The sequence below is a fragment of the Leguminivora glycinivorella genome, chromosome 12 (genome assembly GCF_023078275.1).
Source record: "Leguminivora glycinivorella isolate SPB_JAAS2020 chromosome 12, LegGlyc_1.1, whole genome shotgun sequence".
In the NCBI taxonomy this organism is placed as follows: Eukaryota; Metazoa; Arthropoda; class Insecta; order Lepidoptera; family Tortricidae; genus Leguminivora; species Leguminivora glycinivorella.
Genome location: NC_062982.1, coordinates 17,101,117 through 17,120,326, shown reverse-complemented (window position 1 = coordinate 17,120,326; position 19,210 = coordinate 17,101,117). Strand labels below are relative to the sequence as shown.

At 37.2% G+C, this 19,210-nt stretch overlaps 1 protein-coding gene across 1 annotated transcript in view; it reads right to left on the bottom strand.

Moving 5' to 3' along the window:
• LOC125231836 (contactin-associated protein-like 5) overlaps window positions 1–19,210 on the bottom strand; it is a 32,710-nt gene that overhangs the window by 12,474 nt on the left and 1,026 nt on the right. The window contains exons 2-9 of the mRNA XM_048137415.1: window positions 18,090–18,224; window positions 17,529–17,751; window positions 16,603–16,739; window positions 9,481–9,632; window positions 8,998–9,061; window positions 4,928–5,212; window positions 3,895–4,001; window positions 1,681–2,304 (exon numbers count right to left, since the gene is read on the bottom strand). Of these exons, the coding sequence (XP_047993372.1) occupies window positions 1,681–2,304; window positions 3,895–4,001; window positions 4,928–5,212; window positions 8,998–9,061; window positions 9,481–9,632; window positions 16,603–16,739; window positions 17,529–17,751; window positions 18,090–18,204 (1,707 nt within the window). The 5' untranslated portion in view covers window positions 18,205–18,224. The remainder of the gene's footprint in view (window positions 1–1,680; window positions 2,305–3,894; window positions 4,002–4,927; window positions 5,213–8,997; window positions 9,062–9,480; window positions 9,633–16,602; window positions 16,740–17,528; window positions 17,752–18,089; window positions 18,225–19,210) is intronic.

The window sequence follows — 19,210 nt, the reverse complement described above, 5'->3', positions numbered from 1 at the left end:
TCTCGCACCCGCGTTCGACAACGGTCATCCACTCACCCTCCGTGTGTTCGACGGGCACCGACCAGATGCTACGCCAGAAATCAGACATGGCAGTAGCATCCGGCAGCCGCACGTCAGACACACGAGGGTCGGTTTCCTCCCACCTTCGGTATACTTTCCTTTGGTCGCTTTGAAAAAGACGATTCTGCTGGAATCGGTCCACACGCTTTCTGTAGCGGCGAATACGGTTTGCCCATGCATAGACTTTCTGCTTCAGGAAGTCGATGCGCTCTGTGACATTGGCCAAATAGTCGCGGGGTCTGATGTCCGTCCCCGCGAACGCCTGGTTCACAAAGCGCATTACTCGGGGGCGATTATTACCCCCTCTGAAGCAGATCAGCTTTGCAATGAGAGTCCTAAATGAGTTGATACGACGCTCGATCCGTACTTGCCATGCAGGGACACCTCCGACGGTCCTAGTTGCACGGTCAGCGTCCGGAAACTTGACTCGAGCAACACGGCACGCCGCGATGGCTCCGCAGTACATGATCGAGTGTGTATCATCTAGATCTTTACTAGTCCGTATAAATGGCTCTAGTAAAGCGTTTAAGGCTCCCATTAACGCTAGATTGCGTCTATTCATGGGCAGACGTGGTAATCGTGGCCTAGGATTGTTTGTGGAGCGATACTGCGTAATCGCCTCTTCCAAAGACCTCCTCAGTTGCTCATTAGCAGGCTCACTCACGCTCTGACTCGCGAAGTCCCCGCCGTCGTTACCGGAATCAACCCGCGGCGCCTCCGGTGCCAGGTCGGGTTCGGGCACCGGGTCCTGCGACATGGCGGGCAAATCCCGCCCCGAGGCGGGGTCCGCGCGAGCAGCGAGAGCCTCCTGGCGAAGCCGATCAAGTGTGGCGTCATCCAACCGCTTTGACCGCTGAATGACGCGCACCTGATCCGATAGACGCTGCTCCGATACGGTGGTGGATGGCTCGAGTGCCTGGAACAGAGGCAGCATTCTAGAACGGTACGCGGATAGCCGGGTTCCCCCCTCTGTGGCCCCGTAATAGGCGCGCATGACATTCTCGTTTATTTCTCGAGTCCATGTCATGCGACGCACTACACCACCGGCAGCGGGAGCCGTGGGCGGGGCAGGATGTCCCGCAGGCCCCAAGCGTGCCGGCAGCGGTGGCCGCCCTCGTCGCGCAGGTGGTGGCGGCGGCGGCGGCGGCGGCCCGCTCTCGTCGCTGGACCCGTCGGTGTCGGGCGCCGTGGCGAACTCGTCGCCCGATGAGGATGCGGACGGGGAGCTGGACGAGGCGGGCGGGGATGGTGGGCGTGCATAAATGTTATGTGTTAACAAAAAGAATCCTAAGTCCTAACTTTAACTCCTAGGAAAAGATATTAGCAACAGATTAATCGGTAATTTCCTCAGGCGACTTTGGCGTTTGCATTGCATGCATATTAAATATCGTTTTATAGACTAATTCAGTTACAAAGCGAATTCAGCATGTTGCCAATAAACTGGAAGCTAAGGAAATTATTCCATCATTTTGGATTTGGCTACTTTGAACCAACAGGGTCCAAAGCAACCCAAAAAATCCATGTGCTACGTTTTCCAAAAGGGTTTTCGATGTAGATACCTACATTAAATAATTATGCTGTGACTAAAAAGATAAGATCGTCAGGTTAATATTATCTTACCTCCCAATAGCCCTGACCAGAAGCAGTAGTGGTTTCGCTATAGGCCAAAACCGCCATGTTCTTGCTCGTTTTGAACTCAAATATTAAATTAAAACTATGCGTATTATTATGCACAGGCCACCAAATATGCGACGTTGCAAACGGATAAGTAATTGGTATCACTTCAATATCAATTTCTTCGAACTCGGGATCAAGAGCTCCAATGTAATGCACTTTAGGATTGTTCTGTTTTAGCACGTAAAGTATGGACACGTCGTTGTAATATACATATTTGAGATTACCAGCGAAGTTATTGAATGATTTTAATCCTTTCATCTTATATAAATCAGGTCCACCGCCTAAGTAGATTTCTGGGTCAATATACACAAACTTGGCTTCCCCAGGTGTCTCATAAGTTTCTATCACACCATCCAAGTAAACAACCAGTGTTTGTTCATGGAGAGTGACTGTTAAATTATGCCAATGGTTGTCGTTGACATTGTGGCCAATGTAGTCATCTATGGGACCGTCTCCGAGGTCTATTTGGAAGGCAACTTTCCTTTGATGGACTGAGAGAGCTATGTAATGACGCTTGTCGTCGATTTGACCGCTGGCGTAGAAAAGTGCTGAGTCGTCGAAACGTGTCTGGAAAGTTAATAAGATGTTCATAGAAATGGTTTCTTGAATTCGAATACACGAAGTTCGAATACGGTCAAGTGAATAGCCGTGGCCGCGTTCTTGAGGAGTCCAAGTGGTAAAAATCAAGACATAAAGTGTGTAACAACAAGACATGTAACGAGATACGTTATCTCATAATTAACCCCAATGAATGTCATAATGTAACTGAATATCGTTCGGCAATCTCTCGATCATGTCCAATTACAGAGCCAGAACAATTATCGGCTCATTACGTGACTTTTATGCAGCTTGCTCTGGCAAGCTCAATCAACATGATGATGTCATCCGATTTAAAATATATTTAATGTTAAAATGGGCTTTTAATTTATTGCGTACTTTTCTACAACCCGGCACAGAGACAGCTAACTGGTTATAATATAATAAAAACCTGCTTATAACTTATAAATTTAACAATTTGCCGAAATATCGAGATTTTTTTTAAAACCTCGCGTAAGTCATTATAGTCATACCATTGCCACACTATGTACCTAGCCGTTACATCCATTGTGTAACTAATTTATTTTCAACTCGTGTTCAGTTTTCCCTAATTTTCTTACATATATGTTTGGTGTGACATTATTCAATATAATTTTTAAGAAAAAAAACCGCCGCTTTTGGGGTTCTGTACTTGCGAATGTTGGATTATGTATAGAAATGTGTAGGTATTTTTTAAAACTGCTTTTAATGTAAATCTTTGATTATTTGATGGAAACACAAATGATACGTATACCGTTAAGGTTTGAGGAGTTTCCTCAATTCCTCATGAATCCGATATCAGATTATAAGAAATCGAGCTTGACAAAATGACTTAAAAACTCAATATGTAAGCATATAAGAGAACAAATCTCCTAACGAATAAATGTCACTGTTCTGAAAGTAAACGCAAGCTGTTCTTATAAAAATACGAAAGTCACTATAAGTGTGCCGTTCAGATTTGAGGAGTTCCGTTCTGACCATCATCAGCAGTTCCTCTGCACCAAATGTCACTGTTCCGTACGTATATGCATGCTGTTCTTATAAAAACCCAAAAATCAGCATATGTATACCTTTCAGATTTGAGGAGTTCCCAGATTTCTCCAGGATCCCATAATTAGAACTGGGTTCTGATAAAAATGCATATATGTACGCACAAATATACATATATGTACATTTGATTTTTTTTTGAATCGGCCCAATAATGACGGAGATATCGTGGAACAAACATAAAAAAAATACATACAGACGAATTGAGAATCATCTTTTCCTTTAGATCTGGGGCGGCGGTTAAAAAGAAGGATTTTATAGCCTGGCTTTGGTAATGCGAAACGCCGAAAATAATGAAAATATTTGTAACGTATTGAATTGACAAGTGAATTTGCGGAAAATAAATGCCATAAAAGTGTAAAGCTAAGAGTCGTTATTAGTATTACTCGTAAGTCTAGCGTCCATTTAGAAGAGGCATTTAAATGCGATGCGATACGTCGCTAATGGACGCAGTTTCTTAAGATATGCAGAAGGCGAATTGAAGAGACTCGACGAGCCTAGTGGACGCCAGGCTTTAGACGAAGTAACACTTACTTTAAAATGCAAGCTGACCCTCGTGTTGGTGGAATGCACTCGGTCCTTCCAATCATACACCCTGTATGAGACGTAACTCGATCCCCGAAGTGTCAACACCGTGGCAGCTGAAATGTCATTGTTGACGTAATAAGCGTAATAACACATCACTGGTTGTTTAGCTACCGCTAGACGGAGAACATAACAATAACAATGCGGTCAGACAACATGCTCAGAATATCAAGATACATGTCACCGGTCCCAAAAGTCACAATAACACTGAAGCCGATTTTTGAATGTCGACTATTCTATTTCGTGAATTTCGTTCTATTATCTCCACTATGAACGATTTAAATTCTACTAACAGAATCGAAAACGAGACCGCTGGATTTAAAATGACTAGCCGTCCTTTTCAATTAAATAGCATTTTGTCATTTTCCACAGACTTTCGAACGGCGAATTCGTGCGTTCGAAATTCACAAATCGGTCTCACTGGTCTTGAACCCAATTTCTCAGCAGCAATATTAGCTCGTTCAGAAGTCGCCTGTTTGCCTTTGATCTAAATGTTAGAACCGATGGCGATAGGTATTTGTGGTGAGCGTATATTGTCACTTTATTATGACGATGTGAGATCTAGCATGCAGCAATCTATGACGTAATACATTCCCAATTATACGGTGAAAGTGGACAATTATCGGTTTTTGTACATATTATAAATAGTTTACGATAATCCGGAAACTGTTACGTGTTATCACCATCACCAAATTTGAACAATTTCGATAAACTGGTTCCTGATTTGTTTTTGATGCACCATCGTGTATGTACACTTTTGAGTGAGTCGTATTCTTTATGGCAAAGAAATAAGGTTCAGATGTTGTTGGAAGATATTTTAAACTTTTTGTTGCGAAGAGTGGCAACTTCTGGCTTATTAATCATATTTCCACCGCAGGTTAAAAAAAAGTGTCGTCAAGTAGGAAAGTTTAGATTTATAACAAAACACGATTAGAAATGAGGAATTATTTCGATTATACTTTGATGAACGTAAATTACTCACTGTAAAAGTCACACAAATCCTCTTCATACCTCGTCCCAAAGCAGTCGCACCTATACCCGTTATACTCATTAATACACCTGGACCCCTGGAAGCACAGGTTCTCCAGCGTCCTGCATTTGTCTATACAGCCCTCTTTCACGTTTTCGTGTTTGGTTGCGATCAGCGGGACGATCGGAAGAAGGTCTGAGGCTGCCTTGCCGGAACTTAGGACCATGTCGCTGATGCAGCCAACGAAGGATTCTATGATGTATTTGACGCCGTGGAGCTTTTCTTCGGAGCTTAGACCTGAAATCACGTGCAAATAATTTTGTTATGTTCTTCTTGATGTAATGCCTATAGGGCGTATTTTAGATTTAGGCTTGTTGTTAATTTGTCATAGTAGAGCGGCGAGAGGGTCTCGGAAAAAGTTGATGTGACTGGAGAGTATACTGCTGACAAGTGGTATCGTTGTGATCGGTAGACTTTACTGAGTACGAAATAATGACTTGTCGCATTCTCAGACTGTGGGGGGGTTAACTATGACGTCACAAAGATCGCGGTCCCGGGTTTCAATTTTTTGCCAATTTGTCTAGAACCCCTTATCCAATTTTGAAAAATGAGGTGTCGATTTAAAGCGTATAACATGCTGATTAAGATTTCTTATATGTGAAAAGTATAGTTAAGTTAGTTATTTTTTAATTAACAATAAAGCAAAAAATACTTTTTTTTACTCTATTTTTTGATTTTTGTGACTCAAAAAGGCAATGAAAACGGCCACTTAGCTAAAAAATATGTTTATATCATTTAATCATTTAACTACATTATTAAGCTATCTGTTGCGCGGTATTTTTAAATTTCCACGATCGGATAATAAATAAGCAAACTACAAGCAGTTTATACCTGTAGGCAGGTTGGGGAGTACCGCTTGACTAGAGTTAGAAAATAAGATACGCGTTCCCATACATTCGGCGTCTACCAAATTACACCTCGCGCAAAATTCGTTTCAAGCAGATATACATCTAATCTTATTCAGCGTAACCTATCAATATTGGTATCATTTGAAAGAACAATTAAAGTACTTTAAGAAACAATGTCAACCATTTTCTTAAAATCAATAATCGCCAGTCTGCGGTGGTTACTGAAGGTACTTTCAATAAAAAAGTAAGTATGTAAATTTGACTGGTTTCCTAGGTTTGATACCCTAGACGATCGGAATAACTAAATTTTATCATTTTCTTTATTAATGCGGCCCTGGTGAGAAATTTAAAAATGGCCGCTGGGAGGTACATGGACAGTTCTGAGGTTAATTGGGAGTTGAAGGTCATGAAAAGAAATGAGATTAGTATTGATAGGAATTGTGTGTTTTGGGGTCATAGGCTGACATATCTTACCGAAACAATCCACCAAAAACAAACCTAAAAGCTTGGCCTATTCCGCCTTCTGGTTGTCATCTGGTGACTGATAATGGAACTCATTTAAAGATTTTTGTAATAAAAGGGGAATAAAGCATTCATTTACGCCCCCTCATCATCCGGCGACGAATCATTTAAGTCCAATATTACCAAAATAGTGGATAGAAAATCACTCCATTACGCCATAAGTATATTTTTGTCGGACTATCGTAGTACCCCATAAATCCACTGGTGTGTCACCAGCCAAACTTATGTTGGGGAGAGAAGTCAGGAGTCGTTTATCACTTTTGAGGCCAACTCCAGTATTTCAAGATTTACTTTTAAAACAAAATAAGATGATTCCTCAAAAAGTAATGAAAAAGTTAAACAAATATTAGAAGTCAACAAGATTAAATTGTTAGATAATTCAGTTTCTGTTGGTTTGAAGGTCAAACATTACATGCAGTAGGGTAATTGCCATCCTCCTGAGGCACCCGGATATATAACAGATCGGATAATTTACAAGCAGATACCTGTAGGCGGGGAGTACCGCTTGACACGCGTTCCCATACATTCGGCGTCTACACCTCGCGCAAAATTCGGGAGCGGTGGTAACAAAGGAAAAAAGTGGGTATGCAAAACTAGACGAGTTTAAAATGGGAGGTAAAGGTGACATATGGGTTGTTCTCTGGCCTAAAAGTTACACAGAGGGTCAGGGGAGAAAAAACTAGGGTATAAGTTTAGTTTTAAGTTATTTTTTCTTTTATTTGTTGATTTTATTGTGTTTAATTTTTTTGTAATTTTATCAAGGATACACGTTGGTTTCTTTTGCTGAAAATTCCTTTTTTATGAGAAATGTGATGAATTTCATGGCATTTTCCGATAGAGACTAAAATTAACTTTCAAATAAGGCCACATAGTCATACTTTTACTTATATAATATTAAGGGTAATACCAAGTAATACCGTTTGAACTCAAACGACTTAGAGGTGCGGTTTTTTGACCCAGTAGGTATTAAAAAGTAATCTTAAAATCAAAACGATTGGACTTCGGTCGTTATACACATTAAATCACTAAAATGAAGTTACCTATAATGTTTTCAGTAATTATAATCATCACTTTTAGCCACTTTTCCAAAGATAATTATTCAACAGAAGTCAAGATAAGATTAAGAACATATTTATTATTAATAATGCGTTATAAATATGAAATAGTTGTTGGGGTACACTTGTTAAGTACATGCAGCTCCTGCAAATACACTCAGTGTCAAAAAAATCACACATCTCAATCGTTTGCGTTGAAGCAGTATTGACCCACATATTAGAGAGCAAGGTGCGCAGGCTGCCTCGTAAGACTATGTGTGGCACTGAGGAACCAGTGAAGTCAGGTCTATGGATTGCTACACTGCTGTCCCGCTTGCACTACTCCGCCGGGGCAATTACCCTTAATATTATATAAGTAAAAGTATGACTATGTGGCCTTATTTGAAAGTTAATTTTAGTTTCTATCGGAAAATGCCATGAAATTCATCGCATTTCTCATAAAAAAGGGCATTTTCACAAAAAGAAACCAGCGTGTATTCTTGATAAAATTACAAAAAAATTAAACACAATAAAATCAACAAATAAAAGAAAAAATAACTTAAAACTAAACTTAAACCCTAGTTTTTCCTCCCCTGGCCCTCTGTGTAGCTTTCAGGCCAGAGAACAACCCATATGTCACCTTTACCTCCCCTTTTAAACTCGTCTAGGGTATCAAACCTAGGGAACCAGTCAAATTGCATCCCCGCTTTTTTTCTTTGTAACCACCGTAGACTGGCGATTATTGATTTTAAGAAAATGGTTGACATTGTTTCTTAAAGGACTTTAATTTTAGGTACTTTCAAATGATACCAATATTGATAGGTTACGATGAATAAGATTAGAGGTGTATCTGCTTGAAACGAATTTTGCGCGAGGTGTAATTTGGTAGACGCCGAATGTATGGGAACGCGTGTCAAGCGGTACTCCTCGCCTACAGGTATGTTCTTGTAGTTTGCTTATTTATTATCCGATCGTAGAAATTTCAAAAGCAACAGATAGCTTGATAATGTAGCTAAATGATTTATATAACATATTTTTTAGCTAAGTGGCCGTTTTCATTGCCTTTTTGAGTCACAAAAATCAAAAAAGAGAGTAAAAAAAAAGTATTTTTTGCATTATAGTTAATTAAAAAATAACTAACAAAACTATACTTTTACCATATAAGAAATCTTAATCAGCATGTTATACGCTTTCAATCGACACCTCATTTTTCAAAATTGGATAAGGGGTTCTAGACAAATTGTCAAAAAATTGAAACCCGGGACCGCGATCTTTGTGACGTCATAGTTAACCCCCCCACAGTCTGAGAATGCGACAAGTCATTATTTCGTACTCAGTAAAGTCTACCGATCACAACGATATCACTTGTCAGCAGTATACTCTCCAGTCACATCAACTTCAAAACTAGACGACTTTTTTCAATTCCGCCGCCTTACTATCATTTTAATTTCTTGTCTTCAATTCTGATATTCGTAGAAAAATAATATAATGATAAAATCACGTAAGTCGATCGATATCTTAGAGCAATAGGTAAGTCTATTACGGTGCGTTGAGGAAAATATTGTCCTATCTAATCCAAATTAATTACATAGAAATAGTACTGTGATAAAAAACTTACCTCCGATTAGTATAACAGACGTCAAGTTATCAGTTATTCCATAATTTGTGTCGAAACTTAAACCCTGAAAAATAAAAAATAAATGGGTATAAAGACATAAATTTTAGGTCAGTTGAGTTTGAAAAACTATAGCATCTCCATCAAAGGCCACTGTCGTCCAAATCTAGGATGGAGCATGGAGCACCGCAACTTGTAGTACATCAAGAGTCCGTCATTCGGCGCTTTCCTTTTTTACTCTAACCAAAGATAAAATAAAATGCTCTATTCTCTTTGCTCTGACAGGTCGTCACCGTCCTGTAAACTGACTGTCCTCCCGTATGAGAAACAAAAATCACCAATACGACTATTAGGTTAGTGCTAGCACAGAGCAGCTGAGCTTTAGCAGCGGAGAGGTAGGGGCGGTTGTTTATGCAGTTCTATTGGTGGATTTTTACTTTGCTCACCGCTCTGCTGTATCATCCTGTCTAAATGCAAGTCCTTTACCTTAAGGTACACCTCTTCCTTCATCTGGTCCACTTTGGCGATGAGTCGTGCACCGTGCACGTCTATTGTTACTTGCACGCTGTGCCATTGGTCTCTGTTCAGGGCACGACCTACAGTCACCGATGTCAGGTGTTTGCCGAATACGTGGACCACTGGAAAAATTAAGTAGCTATACAATTTCTTTCTAAATTCGTCTCAAGGTCTGTAGCTATGAGCACAAATATTGATGCTCCGTGCAGAACGGACGCAATTGGCTCAATAAATATGGAAGAACGATAGAGAGAGATAACAAAAATATCTACGCTATGGAGCGTTTTGTGCTCTTGGTTACAGGCCCAGTAGGCTAGTTATAATAGCAAAACAAGATTTGATTTTAGCACACAACACTTTAGTAGATATTCCTTTAAAACAGGGATAAGATTGGAAAAGCACAGAATTTAAAAGCTTGTAACCCAGTTTGCTGTTAGCTAGAATGACAAAAGATGGCGTGTTTAAAAAAGGCGCCCAACATAAATTAATTTTTTAATTAATAATTTACCTTTTACCCGGTCTTCCAGTACCAGAACTACTGACTCACCCCTATGCTCTAAACCCAACAAACAAAATATCCTTATAAAATCAATCTATAAGGGCTAAACACTCATAGTAGTTTTAAAATAGCATTCATTATGCCAGAGTTCCTTATAGTGGCTCATTATAAGAGAATTTGGCCTAATAGTACATTTACTCTTATAATTTGGCCATGTACACGTTAATAAGTCAAATTTATATGACTGCAATAAGGGTTTAAAAATATTTACTCTTATAGTAGCTCATTATAAGAGGATTTGGCCAATAGTACATTTACTCTTATAACTTGGCCATGTACACGTTAATAAGTCCAATTTATATGACTGCAATAAGGGTTTAAAAATATTTACTCTTATAGTAGCTCATTATAAGAGGATTTGGCCAATAGTACATTTACTCTTATAACTTGGCCATGTAAACGTTAATAAGTCCAATTTATATGACTGCAATAAGGGTTTAAAAATATGTATTCTTATAGAAGCCATTTAAAATGCCTTTTCGCTGTATAATATTCAAAGCACTATAAAAGCTTTTGTTATAGCCAATTATTCTTATAAAAGTAATGCATAAGATAACTATGATGCTTTATGCCTCATAGGAGCATATTATAAAACGTCTATCCAGCAAACAAATTATAGCATTTTATAAAGTGTTTAAAAGAATTAAAGCAATACATTTTCTCTTATACAATAATTATAAAGGCATTATTCTTGAAAGTGTCGTATTAAAAGTTTTTATAAGACTTGATTCGTCATTTTGAAAATCCAGCGAATGTGAACAATCTGATCCCAACTTATCGATTAGGGGTTCCGTAGAGGATGCCATTATGGAATAATTATAAGAATATGCAGGCAAGCAGCAGTGACAGTAATACAGGTATATCGTTAAATGATGAATTGAGTTTGGATTTAGCTTAATAATTATATTTTTTGTTCTTATTTAGGGTGTCTGTAGCTCTGCGGTGAAAAATGTTAAGGTATATTATATACAGCGGGGCCGCGGGGCAGATCTCGACTGGAGGGCAAATGTAACTGGTCCATTGTTTCCATGTTTTACAATGTTTACATTATTAAATAGAGTGTCCACCGGTTATACCAGACTAGCATGTACTCGGAGGTGGCCAATTATACATAACTGAGCGTATAAGAGACTATTACCAAGGCACTCAGTTTTTTTATCCATCAGTACCTACTAATATTAATTTTTAAGATTAACTTTATTAGAATAAGTTCCAAAAGTGTATTCCTTACTTTATGGACTTTGGTCTGAAATAAAAAAAAAATCTTTTATTGCGGATTATCATTGTGAATGTTGGACGATCTGAATAAGTGAATACAATGTTCGGCTATTTTAAGAAGAAACCGATTTTATATGTAGTCCTTTTGGGACTAAGACAGATTAAAATTGAGGACAAATAAAGACAAACTCACTGTTTTTAAGATATTTATTTATGTGCAACGAAACCAAACCGATACAAGTAACTTTATAAGATTAATATTTTCAGTTCTATTGCTCACGATGTTGCTGTTTCAATGAGTCTACATACTTCAAAATATTAATATATTCTTCAGAGCGCCTACACGGTGGTAGAAATTGTAATTAACCTATCAGTAAATTTCCAAAATAATAAGTAGTTTCTTTTATCGAGGTCTTCATCAAATTCACAAAAGATATATTGATTATCGTTTTCTTGTTTTGAATTATCAGCGCCATCTTTGTTTGGTGTGATTTTCTTACAACCTAAACTATTTCCTGCGTCCTCTTCCATTTTGCATGTTTTTTGATCCACCACTCCGGGCTTATTTTTGGGTGTAAGTAATGATTGTGACTGATTTTCTCCATCAGAATATGTGCCGTTTTGTAGTTCATCTGTAATAAAAAAAAAAAATTTGAAGTCTTAGGCTAGGCTGTTTATAGTTATCGACACAAAGTCCATTGTGATGGCGGTACTGAAATCGTCTGTGGTTTTCAATAGCACTTACTTACTAAGAGGAGGAGAAGAGTTGTCATCTTCACGTCACTAAAAACGGCTGACTATGTATCTCATCCACAGATTCTGTAACAATAACGATAATAATAAATATCAAATAGAGTATTTGACTCAGCATTTACAATAAATCAATAGGAAGTAATAAAATAAGGCACCAGAAGATTAAATATTCCGAAGCACAAGTTTGTTTTAAATTGAAAATTCTAGGTATAACTTCCTAATGAAATATTGAAAATATCAGTATTACCTGACATGCTGCGGACTCCACGGTTTTATTTTGTTCTATGCCGGTTAATCGAACCAAACCTTTATCAAAGCGTTCCCCAAAATACCGGTTTAAAAAGAACGGTCTTTCGAACAAAAATGCAATTTCAAAGGTTTGCGCCAAGTACATGATAACTAGACAGCGGATTTCAAGTAGCGATTTAAATATTAATATGGATATGACTATTGCAATTTTTTAAATACATGTCATGTGGTTTATAATTTATTAATATAACCTACATCGCACACCACAAACTTCACTGAATAATTAGATTAAACTAATGTTATTTTTTCAACAAACTACATTTAAAAAAAAGTATTTTATTCTAAATAATGGACTTTCAATTTAAATATATATAAGAAGCGAATTATTTTCATTTTTATATTCTTTGAGCCATAATAGAAGTTTTTACTGTGCAATGCGCAGAAGAAATATTAAAGAAATAAGTATAAATAAATATTGTATATCAATATTTATTATCATTATAATTTTTGCCCAATATTCACAAAAGCATCCAAAAAGGGTTTTACTTTTATGTTCCCATACATTTTTTCGTGTGTAGAAAAAATAATAAATATTGTATGCGAGTCATATTCATATTAATATTTAAATCGCTACCTGAAATCTGCTCTCTAACGATAACGTTATGAATTTTTAACTGGTATCCGTTACAAATATTTAACTAGATGGTAAGGTTCGGGATTTCACTAATTGTGAGAAGGAACCCTAAAGATATATAAAATGGCGAATCATAAGTAACACCGGTGGCTATTATAAAGTTTTTCCTCTTATAGAGTATTTGTAAATGATGTGCTTACTGCTTTTACTCTTATAACAGCCTTGCTCAAGACATGTCAAAATTAATTAACCGCATTTTTAGTACAAAACCGTTGAAATACAAGGGCGCATTAATAATACAACACATTTTATATCACATTTCACCATGAAATTGGATTCCCACACAGTTTTCATAATAAATAAGCAAATAATTGTAATATGTAAAAGTTAACTTACCGTTTACTAACTTGCAAAATGGGTGACTTGATGATGATGTACACATAAATCACTACGAAAAGCACAATAAACTTTTAAAACAGCATCCTGTTTCGCCGTTATGAGTTTTACTCCCTTATACCTGATGATCACAAAACGTGTACAAGAGCTATTGCCCTTATTAAAACTTTGAATATGATTCTTACAAGTATAATTGCCTTTATTAAAGCTTTAAATATGATTCTTATTAGTACATTAGCCTTTTAAAAGCACTTTTCTTGCCATTATAAGGTTAACTTTCTTATTGCATGCCATAATAAAGCACGTACAAGATAAGAAAGCTAATAATATAGCAACTACAAGGGGGATATAAGGTTTTTGGCCTTATAAGGTGTGCCCAAATGCCCTCTTGTAAAGGGTTTACAAGGTTATTATAAGAGTACTATTTTTGGCATTATAAGCCACTATAAGACTAATTTTTGTTAGTTGGGAATTTTAGGTATTTGTTTTTTTTTTAAGTAAATAGACTGAGCTAGCGATATAATTTATAATAAGGGTAGTTTCATTGCCTACCAGTTAGGCGTTACTAAGTAGTGTATTATTACTTTCGAAATTATTTTCAAAAAGTAAGTTAATTAAAAAGTTATTTTCTATATAAATACCTAGTTTACTTTATTTACCCTTAGGTAATCCCCAAAATTGTAACAGTGGCAGCCCTACGTGTGGCTTTAGAGAGTTCAGACTGGAAGACCGTTGGTTGCGTAGGTACCTATTTATAAATTTTCTTAAACATAGTATTGGTGATTATTTACATACCTACCTAAGATTGTTGGCAAAATCAATTCCTTACTAAAAATAAAGGAAAGGTTTCCGTATTACTTTCTTTGTGTGTTAAATGTATAGTACCATATAAATAGATAATTATTACCTCTTGTTAGTTGGTGGGTACCAAATCTGGTTATTTTTATTCATTGCCAACAGTACTATATCTACCTACAAAACCATTTTGTCTCTTTATATTAGTGAAAAGTAAGAAAAATTTGCTTGTATTTAATTCTGAATAGTACCAAACGCTTGGTACCTACTGCATTTTGTAATTCGTAAATCAGGATTTTTTTTTACATTTTGATGTGAAAGGTGTGACTAGCAAATTAACTTTATTTTATATTGTATTTAACTAGACTACATATTTTTCTAGAAGGTGGTTAATTTTAATTGTTCATAGTTCTTACCTAATGATAATAGTTGAAGTAATTTAAAGTACCTACAGCCAGTCGTAATAATTGGTGTCTTGTTTTTCTAAATTACCTATTTTATTCTTCCTACCTTAACGATATTGAAGTTGGTGTTGTAAATTTAGTACAAATATTTATGTAGGTATTTTAATTGAGTTTTACTACATAAAGTTAAACATGTAAAGAGCATACAGGGTGATTAGAAAAAAATTAATAATAATAATTTAACCTAACTTTTATATTTAAATAATTGGGTGATTGTTTGGACCTTTTATTATTTAAATTAGTCCAGCGTGCACATTTAATATTTTTCGTGGGTTTCCTTTGTGGTTGAAAATACTTTAGAATAAATATTTTGTTGTGAAAGTGTTCGTGATCTAAGTTGTTTACGAGGCGTTATCTTTATTACCTACTTTCCGGTGGGTTAGATTTAACAAGAGTTTTTCCATATTGTTGTTACGTTTAAGGAGTAGGTATTCATTTATTAGCAGTTATCGGTGATAGGTAGTTTTTTTTGTTTTGATGTATAGTAGGCGTTTTTTTTTATGTGTTGGAAGTGGGAGTTAAGTACATTGTGTCCGGATGGTACTAATACGTCCGTACACAAGTATTACCTTTTCGATGTTTGGTGGTGAGTGGACGATTTAAAAGTTCTCTTCACGTAGTTTTCTGGGTGCTGGCGTTTTAAACCAGCATTTCAGCTTCACTGGCTGGTCGGATTCTTGCGGATTTAAACGGAGAATTCTTAATAGCAGTGTTGTACCCTTGTTGATGCTTTGCGATATGACTTAAATCATATGCGTGAACGTTGGCGTTCTTTTGTGTTGTCGGACCGACAGACTTGCGTCGCCTGAGACGCGGTCTGTACAGTCAACCCTTGTACTTATGTCTAATGTTGTGTCGAAACGTTCCGTCTTGTGTCGTACATAGACGCAGCCGGTATATACGCTTCGTTGTTCTGGTGTTATTGTCTGTTCTTTGTATTCTTAGCTGTCACCGATATTTGTTAGGGAAATTTCATTTAGCTATAAGCCGTCTTCCGTTATATCGCTTGGACGTACAGCCCGCTGTCTGGTATAGCTCGCTGTGCCGCCAAGAAATATAGACGATGCGACGTAATGTAGTAATTTGCCTAAAAAAAAAGGGGCTATTCTTATCTGGTTTAGTGCGTGGGTTCGATTTGGATGGTTTTTTTGTTATCGATTATAGATTTCGAGTTGTAGCTGTTATATTACCCATATTTCCTGTAGTTTGGAGCTGGGGACCAGCTCAAAATTTTGCCTGCGTCAAAATTTCTCTGGGGAGGGGAGTACTGTAACAATATTTTTTCAAACCTCGTAGGTATATTTTTATTTAGCTGATATTATACTCAAGTAACTATTGGTTTCGTACAGGCAGAGCCATCTATCGGCAGGATTGTATTGATAACCCAGTTTGCTGTTAGCTAGAATGACAAAAGATGGCGTGTCGATCGTCGTTAATTTATTTCCTTCCAAAATCCCTTTTGAATTTTCATTTATTAAAAATAAAACTCAATTTATTATTGTATTGTTAGTTTTCGTTCCTTTTTGGAAATATTTTATTACCCTCTTTAAGACAGAAGTTAAAGTTGTTGTCTATAGGCGAATGCATCTCGTCACGTATCTGTGGGCCGAGCTGTCAGCCGACACTTTGCATATTGGAAAGGATGTAGACGGGTGGTTTTCAAATTCTTCAGGGCCAATGCGCCACATTCTAATTTTTAAATCGCGAATTAATCGCATAATCATGATTTTAATTTTATAAAATTACTGAGGACCCCTTCCATTGACATGATTGCACGGAACCACAAGCCGGCTTCTTTTCTGGAATGGGTCCTCAGATTTGGAGGTTAACGTTCGAAGACAGAGCAGAGCTGATGCTTCCCGAGCCTGGACCGGTGGACAGGAGGAATTTAAAAGCTTGTCTTAATGTTTTTTGGGCAGAGACACCTGCACCTTAGTTTACTGACCCTTTGTTTTATTTGCTGATACTCACTCCGCCAAAATTTTATTCAGGATCATTTTAGGCACAAGTGCACAACAACATACCTTTAAGTTCTCCTTTCTCCACAATAACATACAATGCGTATGGCTGCATTTTGAACACAGGATTCTTGACATTGTGGTAAACTAGGAGACCATGAGGAAGCCTCGTGCGAAACTTGAACGATATCTCTCTGCACAATCTGAAAAATCGAACACAACATAAACCTTATTCATAATTTTCAAAAATTTTAGTCAAAAGCTTTCATAGTTACTTTTCTTTAAATTCTCATCAAAACCAAGTTTAGAAAATTCAAATGCCATGGGTTGAATCTAGTTCCAATTTCAGATTTCATGGCCAGATTAGCTGGACGTCATCAGTAGTCATTATTGTCTTTCGTCTGCCATAAAAATTTACACTTGTTTTGAGGTCAATCAAGTCAAAAAGGAAGTTTTATTTACATGGAAACTGGAAAGGTAAACGTTTGTCAGTACCCCGCAAGGTTTCCTAGATTTAGTCTTTCTTTTAATGTTATTTAGTTATTCCTTTTATGTTTCTTACCTTTACTGAAACCTCTGTATTATATCCCCATCCAGCTGTATAAATGTATTGTTCTCCGCAAACCGGTGGATTTGTGGAGGTTGATATGTTGTATGTGTACGCACTGGGCTATTGTTGTGCCAACGGTTTTCATCGGTATTCAAAATTAGATTAGCTTGATGCCATTAGTCTTTCGTCTTCCATAAAGACTTATATCAATTTTGACCCGTAATAAGTATCTACGAGTTACTCGAGTAAGGGTCAGTTGCGCCAAACCGTCTGTCGCCGTTAAAGCACCCGTTAAATTTTATTGTATGGAAAGTTCCCTTGACGTCTGCTGGATGACGATGATGTGTCTGTCAAATGTGGTTGATGCAACTGGCCCTAAGTCAAACAAGTTCCAAGTCCTATCGACTTTATATTTACTTATGTTCAATTATACGTTTCTTACCTCAACTGAAACCTCTGTATAATATCCCCGTCCAGCTGTATAAAGGTGTTATTCTCCGCAAACATGAAGGTCCTGTGGTGTCCCGATTCGGCAAACGTCAGGAAACGGTCGCGGTCGCTCGGCGGTATGGGCGGTATGATGGTCGCGTATGTCGAGGTGGACATGTTGTATGTGGAGGCGCTGACGGCTGTTGGAGTTAATGCTAGCGTTGTTGGTGGTAGAACTGTTGGTTGGATAAAATGTGTTATGGGTGAAATTTTTAAATTAGCTTAGAATTTAAAGTTTGAAAATTGCTGTTTATAATTACGGGCTCAATACAGCGTGATTCGAACAGAGTTCAACACGTCACACAAGACAGTGTCAAGCCACGTCATGATTAGCTCTAGATACGATAAGAATCGGATATGTCAAGTGTTAAATTTGAAGTTTCTGATAGACGTGTCTTAAAATTCGAATTGCGCTGATAAAAAGCTGTTAATCTTTCTCTCGAACTTGAACTTATCTAACCTTCTTCGTTATTCTTTAATGATTCTTTGATTTCTTTAATGATTGCAATGTTACCTTTCTCATCTGGCGTGAGGTCTACGGGCAGACTGCTCTCAACATCAGCTGTCCCGCATAAAATGTGAACTACTAGCCAGCTTACTAGGATGCCTCTTCTTTGCCACAGACCCATCCTGTGTTAAGGTCATTTATCTGGGGATGAACACGCGGATTTCAAAATTAAAATGTCTTTCAAACATAATTTGTACATGGGTACAAAGAATGTCCTGGGTATGGACTCAGATTATTTTTGTTTTTGAAAGCATTTTAAAAACTATCCTATTTAACTTAATATGTTCTCCGCATGTAGTTTTGCATCATAATCAACGATCCCGATAGTTTAGTTCTCAAATAGTTTGCATCTTGGGCGTTAAAATTTTGATCCCTCACTAAGCTCAGAATTCAGTTCTAGAATACCCGGCAAAGCTGACATTCAATTGTAGAATCCTTTGCTTCGTTTAGGATTCAATGTACTATCAGCTGCAAAAGTGCATGGAAAATTATGAATGAATTCATTGATAAATTCGCCATCCACTTTTGCAGCTGATAGTACGCCCTCGCCGTAAATATGTTATTTTGCTCCCTTATGATTATGACACAATCTACCTATTTATAAGGGTAAAGGCTCAAGAAACGAAATTCGTAGGTTTTTACATTTACATTACATTACATTATATTTATTACATTATACATTACATTATATCAGTAACTGTCTCATAAGTATCATAACATAACATCTGAATAATGTAAGGTACAGCGGGGCAAACCTTGACTGGGGGGCAATTGTAACTGATCTATTTTTTCCACTATTACACTATGATGTTGATCATGTTGAGTTCTACATGACTGTATCTACTAAACACGCTTACCATATGTAACCGGTGGACACTCTATTGAATAATGAAAACATTGTAAAACATGGAAAAATTGAACCAGTTACATTTGTCCCCCAGTCGGGATTTGCCCCGCTGTACCTTACATTAGATGTTACGTTATGTTACATGATACAGTTACTGATATAGATCACAATAATATTATGAGCAATATTATAATAATATCGGTGGATGATAGTCCCATAATGGCGATATCATTCCCGAATCACCTCCGACGTGTAAATACGAGTAAACAACTGCGAACTT